General features: G+C 38.7%; 1 protein-coding gene and 1 pseudogene across 1 annotated transcript; both read left to right on the top strand.

Annotated features, from left to right (window-relative positions):
• The first annotated feature begins 4,468 nt into the window (after nt 1–4,468).
• LOC129548980 (olfactory receptor 8A1-like) lies at nt 4,469–5,431 on the top strand. The gene has a single exon (XM_055415978.2). It carries the CDS (start codon nt 4,502–4,504, stop codon nt 5,429–5,431), a length of 930 nt encoding a protein of 309 aa, XP_055271953.2. The 5' UTR covers nt 4,469–4,501.
• Nucleotides 5,432–14,841: 9,410 nt separating this feature from the next.
• On the top strand, nt 14,842–15,772 carry LOC129548984 (olfactory receptor 8A1-like; annotated as a pseudogene).
• The last annotated feature ends 4,185 nt before the right edge of the window (nt 15,773–19,957 follow it).

Below are 19,957 nucleotides of genomic sequence, written 5' to 3'. Positions count from 1 at the left end.
TGTAGTACAAATGTTTGAGTTCTTTTTGAAAGACCTGGAAACAATTACTAACCCCAAAACCAAGAGCCCCTGTAAAACATAGTTTATAGCCTTGAAACACCATTTCACCACTAAAAGAATACAAATATCTTGAAGAAAGTGTTGGTTTCTGGTCTGAAGAATGGAATATATGACAGGAGATCAGACCACCTTGTCTATCAGACAATACTTAATGTTAGAGACTAATAGCACCGTATCCGAAAGACTCAAGAGACAAAATAAAGAGAATTCCATAGGCCAAAGACAGGAAATTTTGAGCAACAAAAAGATAGTAGTTGTAATGGAGTAAAACACAAAAAAATACAATTAAATTAGTGAGACTATAAAGATACTAAAAATAACTAATCATCTTTGGGGGACAATAAGAAACCAAGGTACTGTTTTAAAATTAGAAAATGAAGGTGATGTGTATTTATATGAACTGTAGTGATGGATACTCAAATCTGTGCACGTGATAAATTTGCATCAAAGTAAATGTGTACACACAGAAATGAGTATAAATAAAAATAGGGAAATCTGAATAAGATCAGTAGATTTTCTGTCATAACATGCAGAATCCTATATGTGATACTGTATTATAATTTTGCAAAATATTCCCATTGGGGGAAACTGCATAAGGTACACAGGATCTCTCTATATTATTTCTTATACCTACATGTGAATCTACAATTATCTCAGAAGATAAAGTTTAGCTTAAAAATCTTCATTAGCTAATCTTCATAACATTTTCATCAACGATATATTGCTGAATGTATTCTTGACAACTGCATAGCCTTATATTCCCCTTAAGAATGAGAATATATGAGTGAAGACTTCTTATGTCTACCTCCTTATGCCCCTCAATTTCCTGCCATTTTACCACTATTGGTCTACAGTTGCAGCAACAAGGTGACAAATTTAGCATTCCTTATAAATTCATATTCCTTAATGGAAAGTATAGAGCTTGTTTTATTGAAAAATTCAAGTATGTTCTGAATTCTTTATTTTTTTTAATCCTTTAGAATAAACATTTTAAGCCTAGTTGATGATGCCTAATAGTGACTAGCTGCTGCTGCTAAGTCACTTCAGTCGTGTCCGACTCTGTGTGACCCCATAGACGGAAGCCCACCAGGCTCCCCTGTCCCTGGGATTCTCCAGGCAAGAACAGTGGAGTGAGTTGCCATTTCCTTCTCCAATAGTGACTAGCTAACGATGAGTAAAAACCGTAATGGGAGTGACTGATGGCAATGTGAACGGTGATGACCGAGGTGGTGGTGGTGGTGATTGTGGTAGTTGGTGGTAATGATGACAATGATGATGATGACATGGTTATTGGTTGTAAAATGTTTTAAAGGAGGGCATTAGACTATAGTTTCCCAAACAGCAAAGTGACTCTCCCAATAAAAGGAAAATTAGCACACCTGGGAGACAAAAAAACATGATTCACAGCAAAGGGGTAAACCAAGACTCTAATTGTTCTTTAACTCAGGTCTGCAGTCTCTGAAGTGACTGCATCCCAGGAGAAGCTGTGACCGTACTTATATAAATAAGCAGACCTAAAAGTCACCCAATCTATGAGATCTATTTTTCATGACAATGCTGGTCCCTTTGAGCAAACATAGAATTAGATATAAATCTATAGGGTCCTCTCACTCCCTGATATTTATCTCCTGACCTTTGAAATCTAGGCATCCTCTGTAATTTCTGGGAGACTGATCCATTTTTCCTCGTACAAGTACTTAATTATGATTTAAAGCAATTGTACAGGGAAAATATATCTTCCATGAACTCTTGTTTATAATGCAGGAGATTTTCAACCATATGTTTACTTCTTCTGTAAGTGTTTTTTCTTTGTGTGTTGTGTTCTTATGGGCAGTAATCCTAAGCCTCTGATGGTCTGCTAGAACTGGAGGTAATAATTGTAGTGACTGGTATCAAGTATGGGGTCATGTTTTCCTGTTTTATGTTATTAGATGATTGTGGGAGAAAATAATTCTCAGTGCTGTCTAGGGTTTTCCCATCAGCACTGCACTAAGTAAATGATGTTCACTTTGTACTGCTCTGTAAAGCCCTTTGATTTATGGTAATGGTATATTCCAGGTGGATTTTTCCAAGTTTCAAGAGGTAGAAATTGAGTAGAAGGGGATATGTAAGATATTTCAATCTATTGTTGCTACCTACTTTTTCTCATTTGTAATAAATGGAAATAATATTCAAAAAATCTTAGCTACTTCTGATAGTAATTATTATGAAGCAAACAATTTAACCACCAATAATTTAACATGTAAAGTTTACAAAGGCGATGCAGACTTTCTTGTCTTCACACCACAGCCTAAACATTCAAAGACTCTTACACTTAGAGAAGTATAATTAGTGCCAGAGTTATTATTCTTATAGAAATAACTTATTAATAATAAGCTATTATTCTTATAAGAATCAAATGACACAACACATTTTGAAGTGCTACAGTTAAAAAATAGGTTACAAAATTTTTAAATACTATTTGCAGATACACCTATAAGTATATATACACTCATAAGATGTATAAAGACGGTCTAGATTGTTGTTAGTTTCCAAGGAGCAGGAAAGTAGCATTGCATTTTTGCTTCTTAGTGTTTCTGATTTCTTACAATGCACATATAGTGCCTTGATAATTTATTTAAATATCTAAAATTGTTAATAAAATTTGTCATTTATGTCCAGAAATTCAATAGACTAAGTTTACTAAATAATAACACAAGACAACCTACATCAAATCAACATAGTTTACTGAAAACAAAATAGACTGGTAGTCAGAAGTCCGAAGTTTCATAACGAGTTGTGTGCTTGTAAATTTAGCTTTTAGAGGCTAGGTTTCCTAGAAAATAGGAAAATAATGCAATATTCTTCTTTTTTAATTAGCTATGCACAATCTAACACACCAAAGATAAAGCATGTTCAACCACAGCATTGCTTAGAGCTCTAGGTGTGCAGGTTTATAAGGCTATACATGCTTGGGCCAAGGAAAGAGCTCATGATCAGAAGAAAGCAGTTTCAGTTCCAAGTCTTTGATAATTAGGAAGCCTCAGGAAAGTCACTTCTGTCTGGCATTTCAGTTTCCTCCATATTAACATAGGAATGAAAATTCAACTCTAGACATATTTTTCTTTATACACAAAACTTGTGGGAGGAGTTAATGAGATTGACTTTTGACTAGCATTACATAAAAGTTAGTAGCTGTAAAAGTGAGCAAAGAAAATAGTGCAAATTTAGGGTTTTAGCTTAAGAAATATTTATTTAAGAAAATGGATATCTATAGCAATGATGATCCATGCTTCTTCTAGCCATGTGTTTAATGTGAGTACTTTGTCAATAAGGAGATCTGGCTTTATATTATGATCTGAAAATAAAAACAACAACAATAGTAAGAGTAGCTACTGAGTCCTACTCTAGACCTGTGGTCCCCAATCTTTTGAATATCAGGGAATGGTTCTGTGGAAGACAATTTTTCCATGGACCCGGGCAGCAATGGGGTGGTTTTGGGATGATTCAAGGACATTATCTTTATTGTGCACTTTAATATTACTACATCAAGTCCACCTAAGATCATCAGGCATTAGATCCCAAAGGTTGAGGTCCCTTGCTCTAGACGATGCTAAGTGCCAAGACTGAGGCCTCAGCACAGAAGGATTAAATCAGAACCTCTGTAGACCACGAAGAATTCCAGACACCTAATGACACATCACATTTTTATGGAACTGGCTTTTTGAAAAATATTTTCTAACTATATATTATCCAATATTATTTTTAAAACCACATTAGGAATTGATATCACTAATTTCATATTTCAGATACAGAAACTGACTTGTAACTCAGTGATACTGTTGTAACTACCATATCACCCTGACACTAAATTTGTTTGAGACAAGTTTGCATATGTTCACAATCGGTGAACATTTAGGACTTCCATAGACCACAGGGAAGTTTCATTTCAGAAGCAAAATACATCTCCAACTACAAAATATGAATTCTACTGCTTATTATCTACAGGATAACAAGGTTCTCAGACTTGAACCTTCATCAGCCTCACCTGGAGACAGTATGGTACACAGATCACTGGACTCCATCCCGGAGTTCTTGGCTTGGGAGGTCTGGGATGAGGCCACAGAATCTGCATCTCTAATGTCTTCAGGTGATGCAAGCAATGTGAGTACAGGGACTAGACTTTAAGACCCACTGCTCTAGGATATTTCAGAGATACGAATATGGTAAAAGTTCTGGATATTGCTCCATTTTTCTTCTCATTTCTATGACCTTTGAAATATTCAAGGTCTGGTCTTCCTCCCAAAACAAACATCAGGATGAGGGAATATTCATCAGGAAAGATACCAGGATCACTCTGCTGGTCCCAAATGCTCAAAACTAGCTTCACCAAGCAGTGCAAGAAGCAGCCTTTCAGGTAGTTCTTCTCTCCCATCCCCACAGGGCCCCCAACCAGAGGAGAATGGCTACAGAAAATCACTCTACAGTGACAGAGTTCATTCTTCAAGGTCTGACAGATCGGCCAGAGCTCCAGCTCCCACTTTTCTTCCTCTTCCTTGGGATCTACTTGGTCACCATGATAGGGAACCTGGGTGTAATAACACTGATTTGTCTGAATGCCCACCTTCACACCCCCATGTACTATTTCCTCAGCAACCTGTCCTTTGTGGATCTCTGCTACTCTTCTGTCATTACCCCTAAGATGCTGGTGAACTTTGTGTCAGAGAAGAACACCATCTCCTATGCAGGGTGCATGTCCCAGCTCTACTTCTTCTTGGTGTTTGTCATTGCTGAGTGTTACATGCTGACAGTGATGGCCTATGACCGCTATGCTGCCATCTGCAGACCTCTGCTTTACAACATCATCATGTCTCATCGAGTCTGCTCCCTGCTGGTGGCTGGGGTCTATGCCATGGGGCTCATTGGCTCAACCATAGAGACTGGCCTCATGTTGAAACAGTCCTATTGTGAGCACCTCATCAGTTATTACTTCTGTGAAATCCTCCCCCTCATGAAGCTAACCTGCTCTAGCACCTACCATGTTGAGATGATAGTCTTCATTTTTGCTGTATTCAACTTCATAGTCACCAGTTCAACAGTCCTAATTTCCTATGCCTTCATCCTGACCAGTATTCTCCGCATCAGCACCACAGAGGGAAGGTCCAAAGCCTTCAGCACCTGCAGCTCCCACTTTGCAGCCGTGGGGATTTTCTATGGAACGACTGCATTCATGTACTTTAAACCCTCCACGGCCAGTTTCCTGGCACAGGAGAATGTGGCCTCTGTGTTCTACACCACAGTGATCCCCATGCTGAACCCCCTGATCTACAGCTTGAGGAATAAGGAGGTAAAGGTGGCCATCCAGAAAACTCTGAGGGAAAAATTCTTTTGATAAAAATGTTATGATTCTTTCTCAGTTTTAAAAATAACTTGTTATGAATCCCAGAGGGGAGCACTCCAAATGCTCACCCACTTGGATTTGGAAACAGTCCCTTCCTTGCCAGACTGGGTAACTGCTCTTGCCTCCTTCCCTCTTCCTTCCCACCTTCTGTCTCCTCCCACTTCTGTTTGAAGCCAGCTGATGTTAAGTTGGATGAAGCACAAGCTGGAATCAAGATTGCTAGGAGAAATATCAATAACCTCAGATATGCAGGAGACACCAATCTTATGGCAGAAAGCAAAGAACTAAAGAGCCTTGATGAAAGTGAAAGAGGAGAGTGAAAAAGCTGACTTAAAACTCAACATTCAAAAAACTGAGATCATGGCAACCAGTCCCATCACCTAATGGCAAATAGATGGGGAAACAATGGAAACAGTAACAGATATTATTTGGGGGGTGGGGGACTCCAAAATCACTGCAGATGGTGACTGCAGTCATGAAATTAAAAGATGCTTGCTCCTTTGAAGAAAAGCTATGGCCAACCTGCTGGGAGTGATTGGGGGCGGGAGGAGACAGGGACGACAGAGAATGAGATGGCTGGATGGCATCACCAACTCGATGGACATGAGTTTGAGTGAACTCCAGGAGTTGGTGGTGGACAGGGAGGCCTGGCATTCTGTGATTCATGGGGTCGCGGGGAGTTGGACACAACTGAGCGACTGAACTGAACTGAACTGAGACATCATATTAAAAAGCAGAGACGTTACTTTGCCAAAAATGGTCCATTTAGTCAAAGCTATGGTTTTTCCAGTAGTCATGTATGGATGTGAGAGTTGGACTATGAAGAAAGCTGAGCACCAAAGAATTGATGCTTTTGAACTGGGGTGTTGGAGAAGACTCTTGATATTCCCTTGGACTGCAAGGAGATCAAACCAGTCAATCCTCAAAGAAATCAGTTCTGAATATTCATTGGAAGGACTGATACCGAAGCTGAAACTCCAATACTTTGGCCACCTGATGTGAAGAACCGACTCCTTGGAAAAGATTCTGATGCTGGGAGAGACAGAAGGCAGGAGGAGAAGGGGACAACAGAGGATGAGATGGTTGGATGGCATCACTGACTTGATGGACATGAGTTTGAGCAAGCTCCAGGCGTTGTTGCTGGACAGGGAAGCCTGGCATGCTGCAGTCCATGGGGTTGCCAAGAGTCAGACACGACTGGGCACTAAACTACTGACTGATGTTAAGTTCATCTTTTCTCTCATTGAGAAGCATTTTCTCTATTCTGACCCTTTGGCAAACTCTATTCTCTTAATTGTAATTTAATATATGTCTTAAAATTTCATAGAATCAGAGAACAAACAGTGGCTACTGGGATGGGGGCACACTTGACAACCAGGGGATTAAGCTCACAACTACTATGTATAAAATAAAGAAGGAATAAGGATGCGTGGTACAGCACAGGGAAATAAACCAATTAGTTTATGGTGACTTTAAGTGTATTAACTATAAAAATACTGAATAACTTTGTTGTATGTCTGAAAGTAATAGAATATTGTAAATCAACTACCTTTCAATTAAAAATTAAACTTTCATTGTTGAATTTTAGAGTCATTCACTGTTTAATTACCTTCTGTGTAGAAAACATTGCTCAACCCAGTTACTACTTATTTGCTTTTGCATGGGTGTGTGCTAAGATGGTTCAGTGGTGTCCAACTCGGTGTGACCCTGTGGCGCATAGCCTACCAGTCTCCTTTGTCCATGGCAAGAATACTGAAATGGGTTTCCATGCCCTCCTCCAGGGAATCTTCCCAGCCCTGCTATGAAACCCATGTCTTTTAGGTCTCCTGCATTGGTAGGTGGGTTCTTTATCACTGGCTTCACCTGGGAAGCCATATTTGCACTTGGAAGTACACAATGCAGAGAGTGATGAAATTGAGTCACCAAGAAGTAATATTTAGAGCTTTCTCATCTAGACTCCCTCATCCATTTTCTTTGACTTCTCCCTACATTTTTCTGCCCAAGAACTTCTGCCTGGTCATTTTATGTGACTTTTTAGTCATGATTATAATAATGCCACCCACTACCATGTTTTGGGGAACCTACTCTGAGCCGCACAGCTCTTCTAAATGCTTTGTATGCCTTATTTCAATTATACTTCACAATAGTTAAGTACCACTGTTTTTCCCATTTCACTGTGAAATTTGATGTAAATTGCTCAAGGTCACACAGCTGGTAAACAAAGACTTGGGAACTCAAACCCAAGTCTACGTGACTCTGTAACCCACACTCTTGGCTCTCAGTCATCTTGCCCTTTGCTTTATGCTGTTGTTCCCTATGAACAGCAATTAACCCTGCCCTAATTGTGCTCTCGGAGAAGGCAATGGCAAGCCACTCCAGTACTCTTGCCTAGAAAATCCCATGGATGGAGGAGCCTGGTAGGCTGCAGTCCGTGGGGTCGCTAAGGGTCGGACACGACTGAGCGACTTCACTTTCACTTTTCACTTTCACACATTGGAGAAGGAAATGGCAACCCACTCCAGTGTTCTTGCCTGGAGAGTCCCAGGGACGGGGGAGCCTGGTGGGCTTCCGTCTATGGGGTCACACAGAGTCGGACACGACTGAAGTGACTTAGCAGCAGCAGCAGCAATTGTGCTCTTCCAATCTCCAGTGTCTCCTGTAATCAGTTCCTCAGATTCTCACCTTTCATCTCCCCTAATTTCTTCACACTTATCAGCAACTTCTTTTTATAACTAAGGAAAGTTTACACTAGAGGGACCAGCTCAGCAGTTCACCAGACACTTCACCAGTTTTAGCTCTGGAAGCCTCCACCCTGGGAAACCCTTCTGTTCCAAAAAACCAGAATGACTGGTCACCAGATTCCATGCTGTTACAACTCACTTCCCCTACTTAATTAGCTCAGAGATCCACAACCTACCTCAGCCAGTAAATCCAGTGGCCTTGAGACAAAGTTTCTCCCCACTCCTCTTGCTTTATTCCAATATCAAGGATACATGCTTTAGACTTAGCAGCCTGATATAATGCATAAGATTGATAGATACTTCTTGCCATTCCCAGCTACTTCTGGTATTCACTTGTATCGATCAGTGGTTTATTATCAGAAATGGACATAACTCCAGTTTTCTCAGGCAGAAAGGCAGTGAATAAGGGAATAACTTGCTTACAGTTTAATTAATGTCTAAAGAAAGGGTGAGGCTACCTCCTAAGTGACTTCACGTTAGACCTGACCCACAGCTGCCACTGTGACCACTGCCACCATGTAAAATGGCCCTCATACTCGCAAAATTATTAATAAGCAACCGAGTTCTGGGGTAGAGCATTACCTGGAAACTTGTTAAAGATGCAAATTTGGGGTTTCTGCTGCCAGAACACAATACTTAAAGAAGCCCCCGTCCACAGTCACAGCTTGCCCCATCCACCTCACACCTCTTCTTCTGTCCCACTCAACAAGCACTCCAACCATACCTTGACACACAGCCATTCCCTGGCCATCCTTTGCTCTGGGGGTGAACAGTTAGATGTGTGCTCTGCCTCTGGTAGATGGGACTTGGGAAGAGCCCTAGTGAATTATAAAAGTTCTTATATGACCTGAATACAAGTCCTTTGACATTGACCATATTCCCCTCTCTGTGTCTTGTCTTTTCACTTCTTCAATAGTCTATTTCCAAGAATAGAAGTTTTCATTTTTTGTTGTCATTTTTTGTCTTTTATGGTGGGTACTTTTGTGCTTATTCTAAAATCCCTTAGCCTATACCAACATCATGAAAATTTTCATTTTTTTCAGAAGTTTTAAAATGTTTGCTTTTACTCTTAAATCAATTATCTATTTAGTCACAACTTTTTAATATGAAAAAAATTTAATATATACAGAGTAAAGAGAAGAGTTGTCTAAACATCCATATACCCAACACCCAGCTCAACAATTATTAACATTTTGTTCTTCTTTGATTATCTCTATGTCCAGCCACCAAATATAGCATATTTTAGCCATTGCATCTTCAAATATTTTTTGTTTATTCTCTTCCTTCCTGGACTCTAATTACACAATTGTTTAGACCACTTGAAATTGTTCTACATGTTACTGAGGTTGTTTGTTGTTTTTCTGTGTGGTTTAGTTTAATAGTTGCTCTTTCATTAATCTTTTCTTCTTCAATGTCTAACCTGCTGTTGCATGTGTGTGTGCTAAGTCACTTCAGTCATGTCTGACTCTGCGACCCCTATGGACTGTAACCTGTCAGGCTCCTCTGTCCATGGGATTCTCCAAGCAAGAATATTGGAGTGGGCTTCCATTTCCTTCTCCAGGCAGAATGGCCATCATCAAAAAAATCTACAAACAATAAACACTGGAGATGGTGTTGAGACAAGGGTACCCTTCTACACTGTTGATGGGAATGTAAATTGGTGCAACCAATGGAAAACAGTATGGAGGTTCCTTAAAAAACTAAAAATAGAGTTACCATATTGCCCAACAATCCCACTTTTGAGCATATATCTGGAGAAACCATAATTTGAAAAGATACATGCACTCCAGTGTTCATTGTAGCACTATTTACAATAGCCAGGACATGGAAGCAACCCAAATGTCCATCGATAGAGGAATGGATAAAGAAGATGTGGTACATATATACAATGGAATATCACTCAGTCATTAAAAGGAATTAAATAGTGCCATTTGCAGCAACATGGATGAACTAGAGATTATCATACTAAGATAAGTAGGTCAGACAGAGAAGGACAAATAATATGTGATCACTCATATGTGGAATCTTAAAAATGAGTACAAATGAACTTATCTATAAAACAGAAATAGAGTTACAAATACAGAAAACAAAATGGTTATCGGGGGTGATAGAGGAAGGTATAAATTGGGAGATTGGGACTCACATATACACACTCAGTTCAGTCGCTCAGTCGTGTCCAACTCTTTGTGACCCCATGAACCACAGCACACCAGGCCTCCCTGTCCATCACCAACTCCCAGAGTTTACCCAAACTCATGTCCATTGAGTCAGCGATGCCATCCAACCATCTCATCTTCTGTCGTCCCCTTCTCCTCTCACCTTCAATCTTTCCCAAAATCAGGGTCTTTTCAAATGAGTCAGCTTTTCGCATCAGGTGGCCAAAGTACTGAAGTTTCAGCTTCAATATCAGGCCTTTCAATGAACACCCAGGATAGACTGGTTGGATCTCCTTGCAGTCCAAGGGACTCTCAAGAGTCTTCTCCAACACCACAGTTCAAAAGCATCAATTCTTCTGTGCTCAGCTTTCTTTATAGTCCAACTCTCACATCCATACATGACCACTGGAAAAACCATAGCCTTGACTAGATGGACCTTTGTTGGCAAAGTAATATCTCTGCTTTTTAATATGCTGTCTAGGTTGGTCATAACTTTCCTTCCAAGGAGCAAGCGTCTTTTAATTTCAAGGATGCAATCACCATCTGCAGTGATTTTGGAGCCCAGAAAAATAAAGCAAGCCATTGTTTCCACTGTTTCCCTATCTATTTGCCATGAAGTGATGGGACCGGATGCCATGATCTTTGTTTTCTGAATGTTGAGCTTTAAGCCAACTTTTTCACTCTCCTCTTTCACTTTCATCAAGAGGCTCTTTAGTTCTTCTTCACTTTCTGCCATGAGGGTGGTGTCATCTGCGTATCTGAAGTTATTGCTATTTCTCCTAGCAATTTTGATTCCATCTTGTGCTTCCTCCAGCCCAGCGTTTCTCATGATGTACTCTGCATATAAGTTAAATAAGCAGGGTGACATATATACACTACTATATATAAAACAGACAATAAGGACCTACTGTTTAACACAGGGAACTCTACTCAATACTCCATAATGACCTATATGGGAAATAAATCCAGATAAGACTGGATATATATTTATATGCATAACTGATTTACTTTACATCAGAAGTCAATACAACATTGTAAATCAACTACACTCCGATTTTTTTTTAATTTACAAATCCCTAGGGCAATTACAGAAACTTTGTCAAAAGTCATAAAAGCCAGTACACTCTAAAATCCCCAAAACAAATGTGTGCATAAATAATAAATAAAACGGTGCATTAGCAACATTTTCATACATGATATACATGATATATGACTGCCTATATTCTTGAAAAGTATATAGTATTTTCCACATATTTCTCTACAGAATGATTAGACTCTAAGTTTCCCAAGCTGCAAGATGACTTTCCCAATAAAGGAAATTAACACACTTGGGACACACAAAAAAAAACTATGATTCCAGCAGAAGTGTAAACCAAGACTCTAATAGCTCCTTTACTAAGGTCTCCAGTCTCTGAAGTGACTGCATCCCAGAAGTTCTGCCCATATATACATAAACGGACCCCCAAGACTCCCAATCCCAGAGACCGATTATTCATGACAGTGCTGGTCCCTTTGAATAAATTTAGGAGTAGACACAAATCTGTATGGTCCTTTCATATGTTGATAATTATTTACTAACTATTGAAACCAAGGCAGCCTCTATAATTTCCAGGAGTCTCTGATCTGTTTTTCTTCAGCACAGGTACTTAATTATGACTTAAAGCAATTGTATGAGAAATATATTTCTTCCATGAACTCCTGCTTCTAATGCAGGCTATTTTCAGCCATACGTTTACCTTCATTTCTAAGTGGTTTTTCTTCATGTGCTGTGTTCTTTATGGATGGCAACTCTGAGCCTCTGATGATCTGGTAGAACCGGAGGTAATAACTGTAGTGACTGATATCATGTATGGGATCATGCTTTCCTGTTTTATATTGTTAGATGATTATGGGAGAAAATAATTAATCAGTGCTGTCTAGGATTTTCCCATCAGCACTTCACTAAGTTAGTGGCATTCACTCTGTGCTACCCTGTGAGGCACTTTGATTTCTAATAACAGTATATTCTAGATGGATTTTCTATGTTTCTTATTGTTTCTGGAGGTGGAAATTGAGTAGAGGGGATATATAAGATATTTTTAATCTATTGTTGCTACCATGAGGAAATTTTTCTCCTTTGTAATAAATTAAAACAATATTCAAAAAATCTTAACTACCTTTAATAATGGTTATTATGAAGTTAATAATTGAACCACTGATAATTTAACATATGAAGTTTACAATGCAATGTATTTTCTTGTCATTACACTACATCCTAAGGATTTAAAGACTCCTCCACCTAGAAAAACATATATAGCTAGTGCTGGAGTCATTACTGTTATAGGACTCAAATGAGAATGTATTTTAAAGTGTTAATTAAAAAACATGTTATAAAATTTTGTTAATATATACATGTTTATACACATGTAAGTACACATATGCTGTGAAAATATCTAAGATGATAGTCATGGCTGCTGTTAATCTCCAAGGTGTGAAAAAATAATATTGTATTTTTGCTTATTTGTATTTCTGATTTTCTATAAGGCACATATACTGTCTTGGTAATTTTTTTTAATAAATCTGAAATTGGCAATAAAATCTATCATTTATGTCCAAAATTCAATACATTAAGTTTACTAAATAACAATAAAGTGCTACACACAAGACAACCTAGAACAAAGTAAAATAATTTACTGAAAACAAAATAGACAGGTGGTCATAAATCCTGGGTTTTAGACCCAGTTCAGAGTCTTGCTAGTTTTATGACTTCAGGTAACTTATTTAACTTTTAGAGCTTCAGTTTCCTAGAGAATAGGAAAATAATGCAACATTCCTCTTTGTGATATGGTATGCACAATCTGAGATATCAAGGATAAAGCACAGTCAATCACAGCATTGCTTAGAGCTGTAGGCACACTGATTTGTAAATCTACACACTTAGGCCAAGGGAAGAGCTCATGATCAGAAGAAAGCAGTTTCAGTTCCAAGTCCTTGATACTTCGGAAGCCTTGGGAAAGTCACTTCCTGTCTGGCACTACAGTTTTCTCCATAGGAACATGGTAATGAAAATTCTACTCTTAGACCCCTTTCTCCACATACCAAAACTTATGAAAGTTGTTAATGAGAATGACCTTTGAAAAGCTTTATATGAAAGTTAGTAACTGTATAAGTACACAGTGAAAGCAGGCAAATTTAAGGGTTTTGCTTAAGAAATAGATAACAGAAAAAGGATATCTATAGGTATCATATTTAGCAATGATGATTCATGCTTCTTATGACATGTCTGTAATTTATGTACTTTGTCATTAGGGAGATAATTGGGCCATTGTTTCGTATTATGATCTGAAAATAGACCTAACAATAATAATAGTTAAAGAAGCTATTGAGTATTTACTCTGGACTATTCAAGGTGCTAGGGTGCAGACTTCACCACAGATGAATTAATCAGAACCTCTATGGGAGAAACATAGCCACCAATAATTTTTAAAAGCTCCAGGAGATTATAATATGCAAGAAATATTGAGAACGATTGTCTTAGGGCCTGAAGTCCAATAAAAAAAATAAGAACAAAAAACAAATTCCAGACATCTAGGGGTTTCTCTGGTGGCTCAAAGGGTAAAAAACCTGCCTGCAATGCAGGAGACCTGGATTTCATCCCTGGGTCAGAAAAAAATCCCCCGGAGAAGGGACTGGCCACCCACTCCAGTATGTTAGCCTGGAAAAGTCACAGACAGAGAATCCTGGGAGCCTACAGTCCATGGGGTCCCAGAGAGTTAGACACAACTGAGCGACTAAATGTAGTGCCATTTCACATTTTTATAGGAACTGACTTCTTGAAAACTAATAATTATGCATTGTCCCATATTACATTTACAGCCACCTTAGGGATTGGTATCATTCATTTCCTCAACTTTCAATACAGTCATTGACTTTTAACTCAATGATATTGTTGTAACTACCATATCCCCCTGACACTGCATCAGTTTGAGACAGATTATCATATGTTCACATTAAGTCAATATTTAGGATTTGCAGAAGGGATAGAATTTCATTTCTGAAAGAAAACATATCTCTGATATTAATTCTACTGCTTATTACCTACAGGATTGAGATTCTCAGACTTGCTCCTACATAAGCCTCACCTGGAGATAGTATGATACACAGATCACTGGGCCCCTTCCCAGAGTTTATGATTTGGTAGCTCTGAAGTGAGACCTGACAATTTGCATCTCTAATATCTTCAAGTGATGTCAATGACGCTGATCCATGGACTAGACATTAAGACCTATTGCTCTAAGATATTTGAAAAACAAGAAAGAGGTAAACATTCTATATCTTGCCTGCCTTTTCCTCACATCTCCATGATCCTCAGTATACACAGGGTCTGATATTCCTCCCAAAATAAACAACAGGATAAGGAATCTTTCATCAAGAAGGATCCCAGAATCATTCAGCTGGCCTCAGAAGTTCAAACAAGCTTCACAAAGCAGTTCAAGATGCAGCCTTTCATGCAGTTCCTCTCTCTCATCCCCACAGGTTCTCCAACCAGAGGAGAATGGCTGCAGAAAATCACTCTATAGTGACAAGAGTTCGTTCTTGGAAGTTTAACAAATCGACCAGAGCTCCAGCTCCCCCTTTTCTTCCTCTTCCTTGGGATCTACTTGATCACCATGGTAGGGAACCTGAGCGTGATAACATTTATTTGTCTGAATGCTCAGCTTCACACTCCCATGTACCATTTTCTCAACACTCTGTCCTTTGTGGATCTCAGCTACTCCTCTGTCATTACCCCTAAGAAGCTGGTGAACTTTGTGTCAGAGACGAACATCATCTCCTATGCAGGATCCATGCCCTAGCTCTACTTCTTCCTCGTGTTTGTCGTTGCTGAGTGTTACATGCTCACAGTGATGGCCTATGACTGCTATGTTGCCATCTGAAGACCTTTTCTTTACAATGTCATCATGTCTCATTGATCCTGCTTCCTGCTATTGGAACCATATAGAGACTAGATCATGTTGAAACTGTCCTATTGTGAGATACTCATCAGTCATTATTACTGTGACTTACTTGCCCCTGTGAAGCTCTCCTGCTCTAGCACCGATCCTATTGATATGATAGTATTCTTTTTGGCTGGATTTGACATCACAGTCACCAGCTTAACAATCCTTATTTCCTATACCTTCATCCTGTCCAGTATCCTCCACATCAGCATCACAGAAGAAAGGTCCAAAGACTTCAGCACCTGCAGCTCCCACTTTGCAGCTGTGGGGATGTTCTATGGAACGACCACCTTCATGTACTTGAAACCCTCAACAGCCAGTTCCCTGGCCCAGGAGAATGTGAACTCCATGTTTTATACTGCAGTGATCCCCATGCTGAACCCGATTATCTACAGTTTGAAAAATAAGGACGTAAAGACTGCCATGCAGAAACCTCTGAGAGGAAAAATGTTTTAAGGCAAATGTTACTATTCTTTCTTAATTTTAAAAGTAAGTTGTTATGAATCCCAGAGAGGAGCCCCACGAATGCTCACCCACATGGGATGGGAAACATTCCCTTCTCTGCTTGGCTGGGAGACTGCTCCTTGCTCCTTCTGACCTTCTTTCTGCCCACGCTTTCCTCTGATTTCTTCATCTTTTCTCTCATTTGGGAAGCATTTTATATATCCTGACTCCCATAGGTAGACTCCACTATCTTAATTGGAATTTAACATTAATTTTAAATATTCACAGACTCACACATAGAGGAACTAGTGTTTACCAGGGAGGAGAGGAAAGACAGGACAGGAAGAGACTATTATGAACAACTATATGACAATAAAATGGATAACCTGGGAGAAATGGACAGATTCTTAGAAAAGCTCAATCTTCCAAGACTAAACCAGGAAGAAATAGAAATTATGAACAACCCAATTGCAAGCACTGAAATTGAAGCTGTGATCAAAAATCTCCCAAAAAACGAAAGCCCAGGACCAGAAGGCTTCACAGAAGAATTCTATCATTTAGAAAAGAGCTAATGCCTAACCTTCTAAAACTCTTTTAAAAAATTGCAGAGGAAGGAACTCTTCCAAACTCATTCTATGAGGCCACAACCACCCTGATATCAAAAGCAAAGACAACACAAAAAAAGGAAACTACAGGCCAATATCATTGATGAATATAGATGCAAAAATCCTCAGCAAAATTTTAGCAAACAGAATTCAGCAACACATCAAAAAGCTCATACACCATGATCAGTCTGGTTTACCCCAGAAGAGCAAGGATTCTTTATAATATGCAAATCAATCAATGTGATACACCGTATTAACAAATTGAAAGATAAAAACCATATGATGGACTTATCAAGAAACAAAGGGAGAAGAACCAAATCAATAAAATTAGAAATGAAAATGGAGAGATCACAACTGACAACATAGAAATACAAAGGATTATTAGAGAATACTATCAGCAATTATATGGCAATAAAATGAATAACCTGGAAGAAATGGACAAATTCCTAGAAAAATACAACTTTCCAAAACTGAGCCAGGAAGAAATAGAAAATCTGAACAGACCCATCACAAGCACGGAAATTGAAACTGTAATCAAAAATCTCCCAGCAAACAAAAGCCCAGGTCCAGACGGCTTCACAGATGAATTCTACCAAAAATTTAGAGAAAAGCTAACACCTATTCTACTCAAACACTTCCATAAAATTGCTGAGGAAGGGAAACTTCCAAACTCATTCTATGAGGCCACCATCACCCTAATCCCAAAACCTGGTAAAGACCCCACAAAAAAAGAAAACTACAGGCCAATATCACTGATGAACATAGATGCAAAAATCCTTAACAAAATTCTAGCAATCAGAATCCAACAGCATATTAAGAAGATCATACATCATGACCAAGTGGGCTTTATCCCAGGAATGCAAGGATTCTTCAATATCCGCAAATCAGTCAACGTAATACACCACATTAACAAACTGAAAAATAAAAATCATATGATTATCTCAATAGATGCAGAGAAAGCCTTTGACAAAATTCAACATCCATTTATGATAAAAACCCTCCAGAAAGTGGGAATAGAAGGGACATACCTCAACATAATAAAAGCTATATATGACAAACCCACAGCAAACATTATCCTCAATGGTGAAAAACTGAAAGCATTTCCCCTAAAGTCAGGAACAAGACAAGGGTGCCCACTCTCACCACTACTATTCAACATAGTTCTGGAAGTTTTGGCTACAGCAATCAGAGCAGAAAAAGACATAAAAGGAATACAAATTGGAAAAGAAGAAGTAAAACTTTCACTGTTCGCTGATGACATGATCCTCTACACAGAAAACCCTAAAGACTCTACCAGAAAACTACTAGAGCTAATCAATGATTACAGTAACGTTGCAGGATATAAAATCAACACACAGAAATCCCTTGCATTCCTATACACTAATAATGAGAAAATAGAAAGAGAAATTAAGGAAACTATTCCATTCACTGTTGCAACGAAAAGAATTAAATACTTAGGAATATATCTACCTAAGGAAACAAAAGACTTGTACATAGAAAACTATAAAACACTACTGAAAGCAATCAAAGAGGACACTAATACATGGAGAAATATACCATGTTCATGGATTGGAAGAATAAATATTGTAAAAATGAGTATACTACCCAAAGTAATTTATACATTCAATGCAATCCCTATCAAGCTACCAAAGATATTTTTCACAGAACTAGAACAAATAATCTCACAATTTGTATGGAAATACAAAAAACCTCGAATAGCCAAAGCAATCTTGAGGAAGAAAAATGGAACTGGGGGAATTAACCTGCCGGACTTCAGGCTCTACTACAAAGCCACAGTCATCAAGACAGTATGGTACTGGCATAAAGACAGAAATATAGATCAATGGAACAAAATAGAAAGCCCAGAGATAAATCCACGCATCTATGGACACCTCATCTTTGACAAAGGAGGCAAGAATATCAAATGGAGAAAAGACAGTCTCTTTAACAAGTGGTGCTGGGAAAACTGGTCAGCCACTTGTAAAAGAATGAAACTAGAACACTTCCTAACACCATACACCAAAATAAACTCAAAATGGATTAGAGAGCTAAATGTAAGACCAGAAACTATAAAACTCCTAGAGGAGAACGTAGGCAAAACACTCTCCGACACAAATCACAGCAGGATCCTCCATGACCCACCTCCCAGAATATTGGAAATAAAAGCAAAAATAAACAAATGGGACCTAATTAAAATCAAAAGCTTCTGTACAGCAAAGGAAACTATAAGTAAGGTGAAAAGACAGCCTTCAGAATGGGAGAAAATAATAGCAAATGAAGCAACTGATAAAGGATTAATCTCCAAATTATACAAGCAGCTCCTGCAGCTCAATTCCAGAAAATAAATGACCCAATCAAAAAATGGGCCAAAGAACTAAACAGACATTTCTCCAAAGAAGACATAAAGATGGCTAACAAACACATGAAAAAATGCTCAACATCCCTCATAATCAGAGAGATGCAAATCAAAACCACAATGAGATACCATTTCACACCAGTCAGAATGGCTGCTATCCAAAAGTCTACATGCAATAAATGCTGGAGAGGATGTGGAGAGAAAGGAACCCTCTTACACTGTTGGTGGGAATGCAAACTAGTACAGCCACTATGGAGAACAGTGTGGAGATTCCTCAAAAAATTGGAAATAGAACTGCCATATGATCCAGCAATCGCACTCCTGGGCATACACACCGAGGAAACCAGAATTGAAAGAGACACGTGTACTCCAATGTTCATTGCAGCACTGTCTATAATAGCCAGGACATGGAAGCAACCTAGATGTCCATCTGCAGACGAATGGATAAGAAAGCTTTGGTACATATACACAATGGAGTATTATTCAGCCATTAAAAAGAATACATTTGAATCAGTTCTAATGAGGTGGATGAAACTGGAGCCTATTATACAGAGTGAAGCAAGCCAGAAAGAAAAACACCAATACAGTATACTAACACATATATATGGAATTTAGAAAGATGCAAATGATAACCCTGTATATGAGACAGCAAGAGACACAGATGTATAGAACAGTCTTTGGGACTCTATGGGAGAGGGTGAGGGTGGGATGATTTGGGAGAATGGCATTGAAACACGTATGTTGTCATATGTGAAACGAATCACTAGTTCAGGGTCAATACATGTTATAGGATGCTCGGGGCTGGCATGCGGGGATGACCCAGAGGGAGGAAAAAGGGAGGAGGGAGGTGGGAGGGGGGTTCAGGAGGGGGAACTTATGTAAACCCGGGGCAAATTCATATCAATGTATGGCAAAACCAACCAATATAATATTGTAAAATAATTTGCCTCCAATAAAAAATAAATTAATTACCTAAAAAAAAAACCATATGATGATCTCAATAGATGCAGAAAAAACCTTTGACAAAATTCATCACCCATCTATTATTAAAACTCTTCAAAAATGGGCATAGAAGGAACCTACCTCAACATAGGAAAGGCCGTATATGATAAGCCTACAGAAAACATTAGTCTAAATGGTGAAAAACTTAAAGCATTCCCTCTAAGATGAGGAACAAGACAAGGGTGTCCATTTCTGCCACTTTTATTCAACATAGTTCTGGAAGTCTTAGCTACA

The sequence above is a fragment of the Moschus berezovskii genome, chromosome 25 (genome assembly GCF_049115385.1).
Source record: "Moschus berezovskii isolate FMDL1 chromosome 25, NW_MosBer_1.0, whole genome shotgun sequence".
In the NCBI taxonomy this organism is placed as follows: Eukaryota; Metazoa; Chordata; class Mammalia; order Artiodactyla; family Moschidae; genus Moschus; species Moschus berezovskii.
Note: the sequence above shows the minus strand (reverse complement) of the source record. Positions and strands in the feature narration are given on the sequence as shown.

Coding starts and splice junctions, on each gene's coding strand:
- LOC129548980 (XM_055415978.2), top strand. CDS start 4,502: ATGGCTACAGAAAATCACTCTACAGTGACAGAGTTCATTCTTCAAGGT.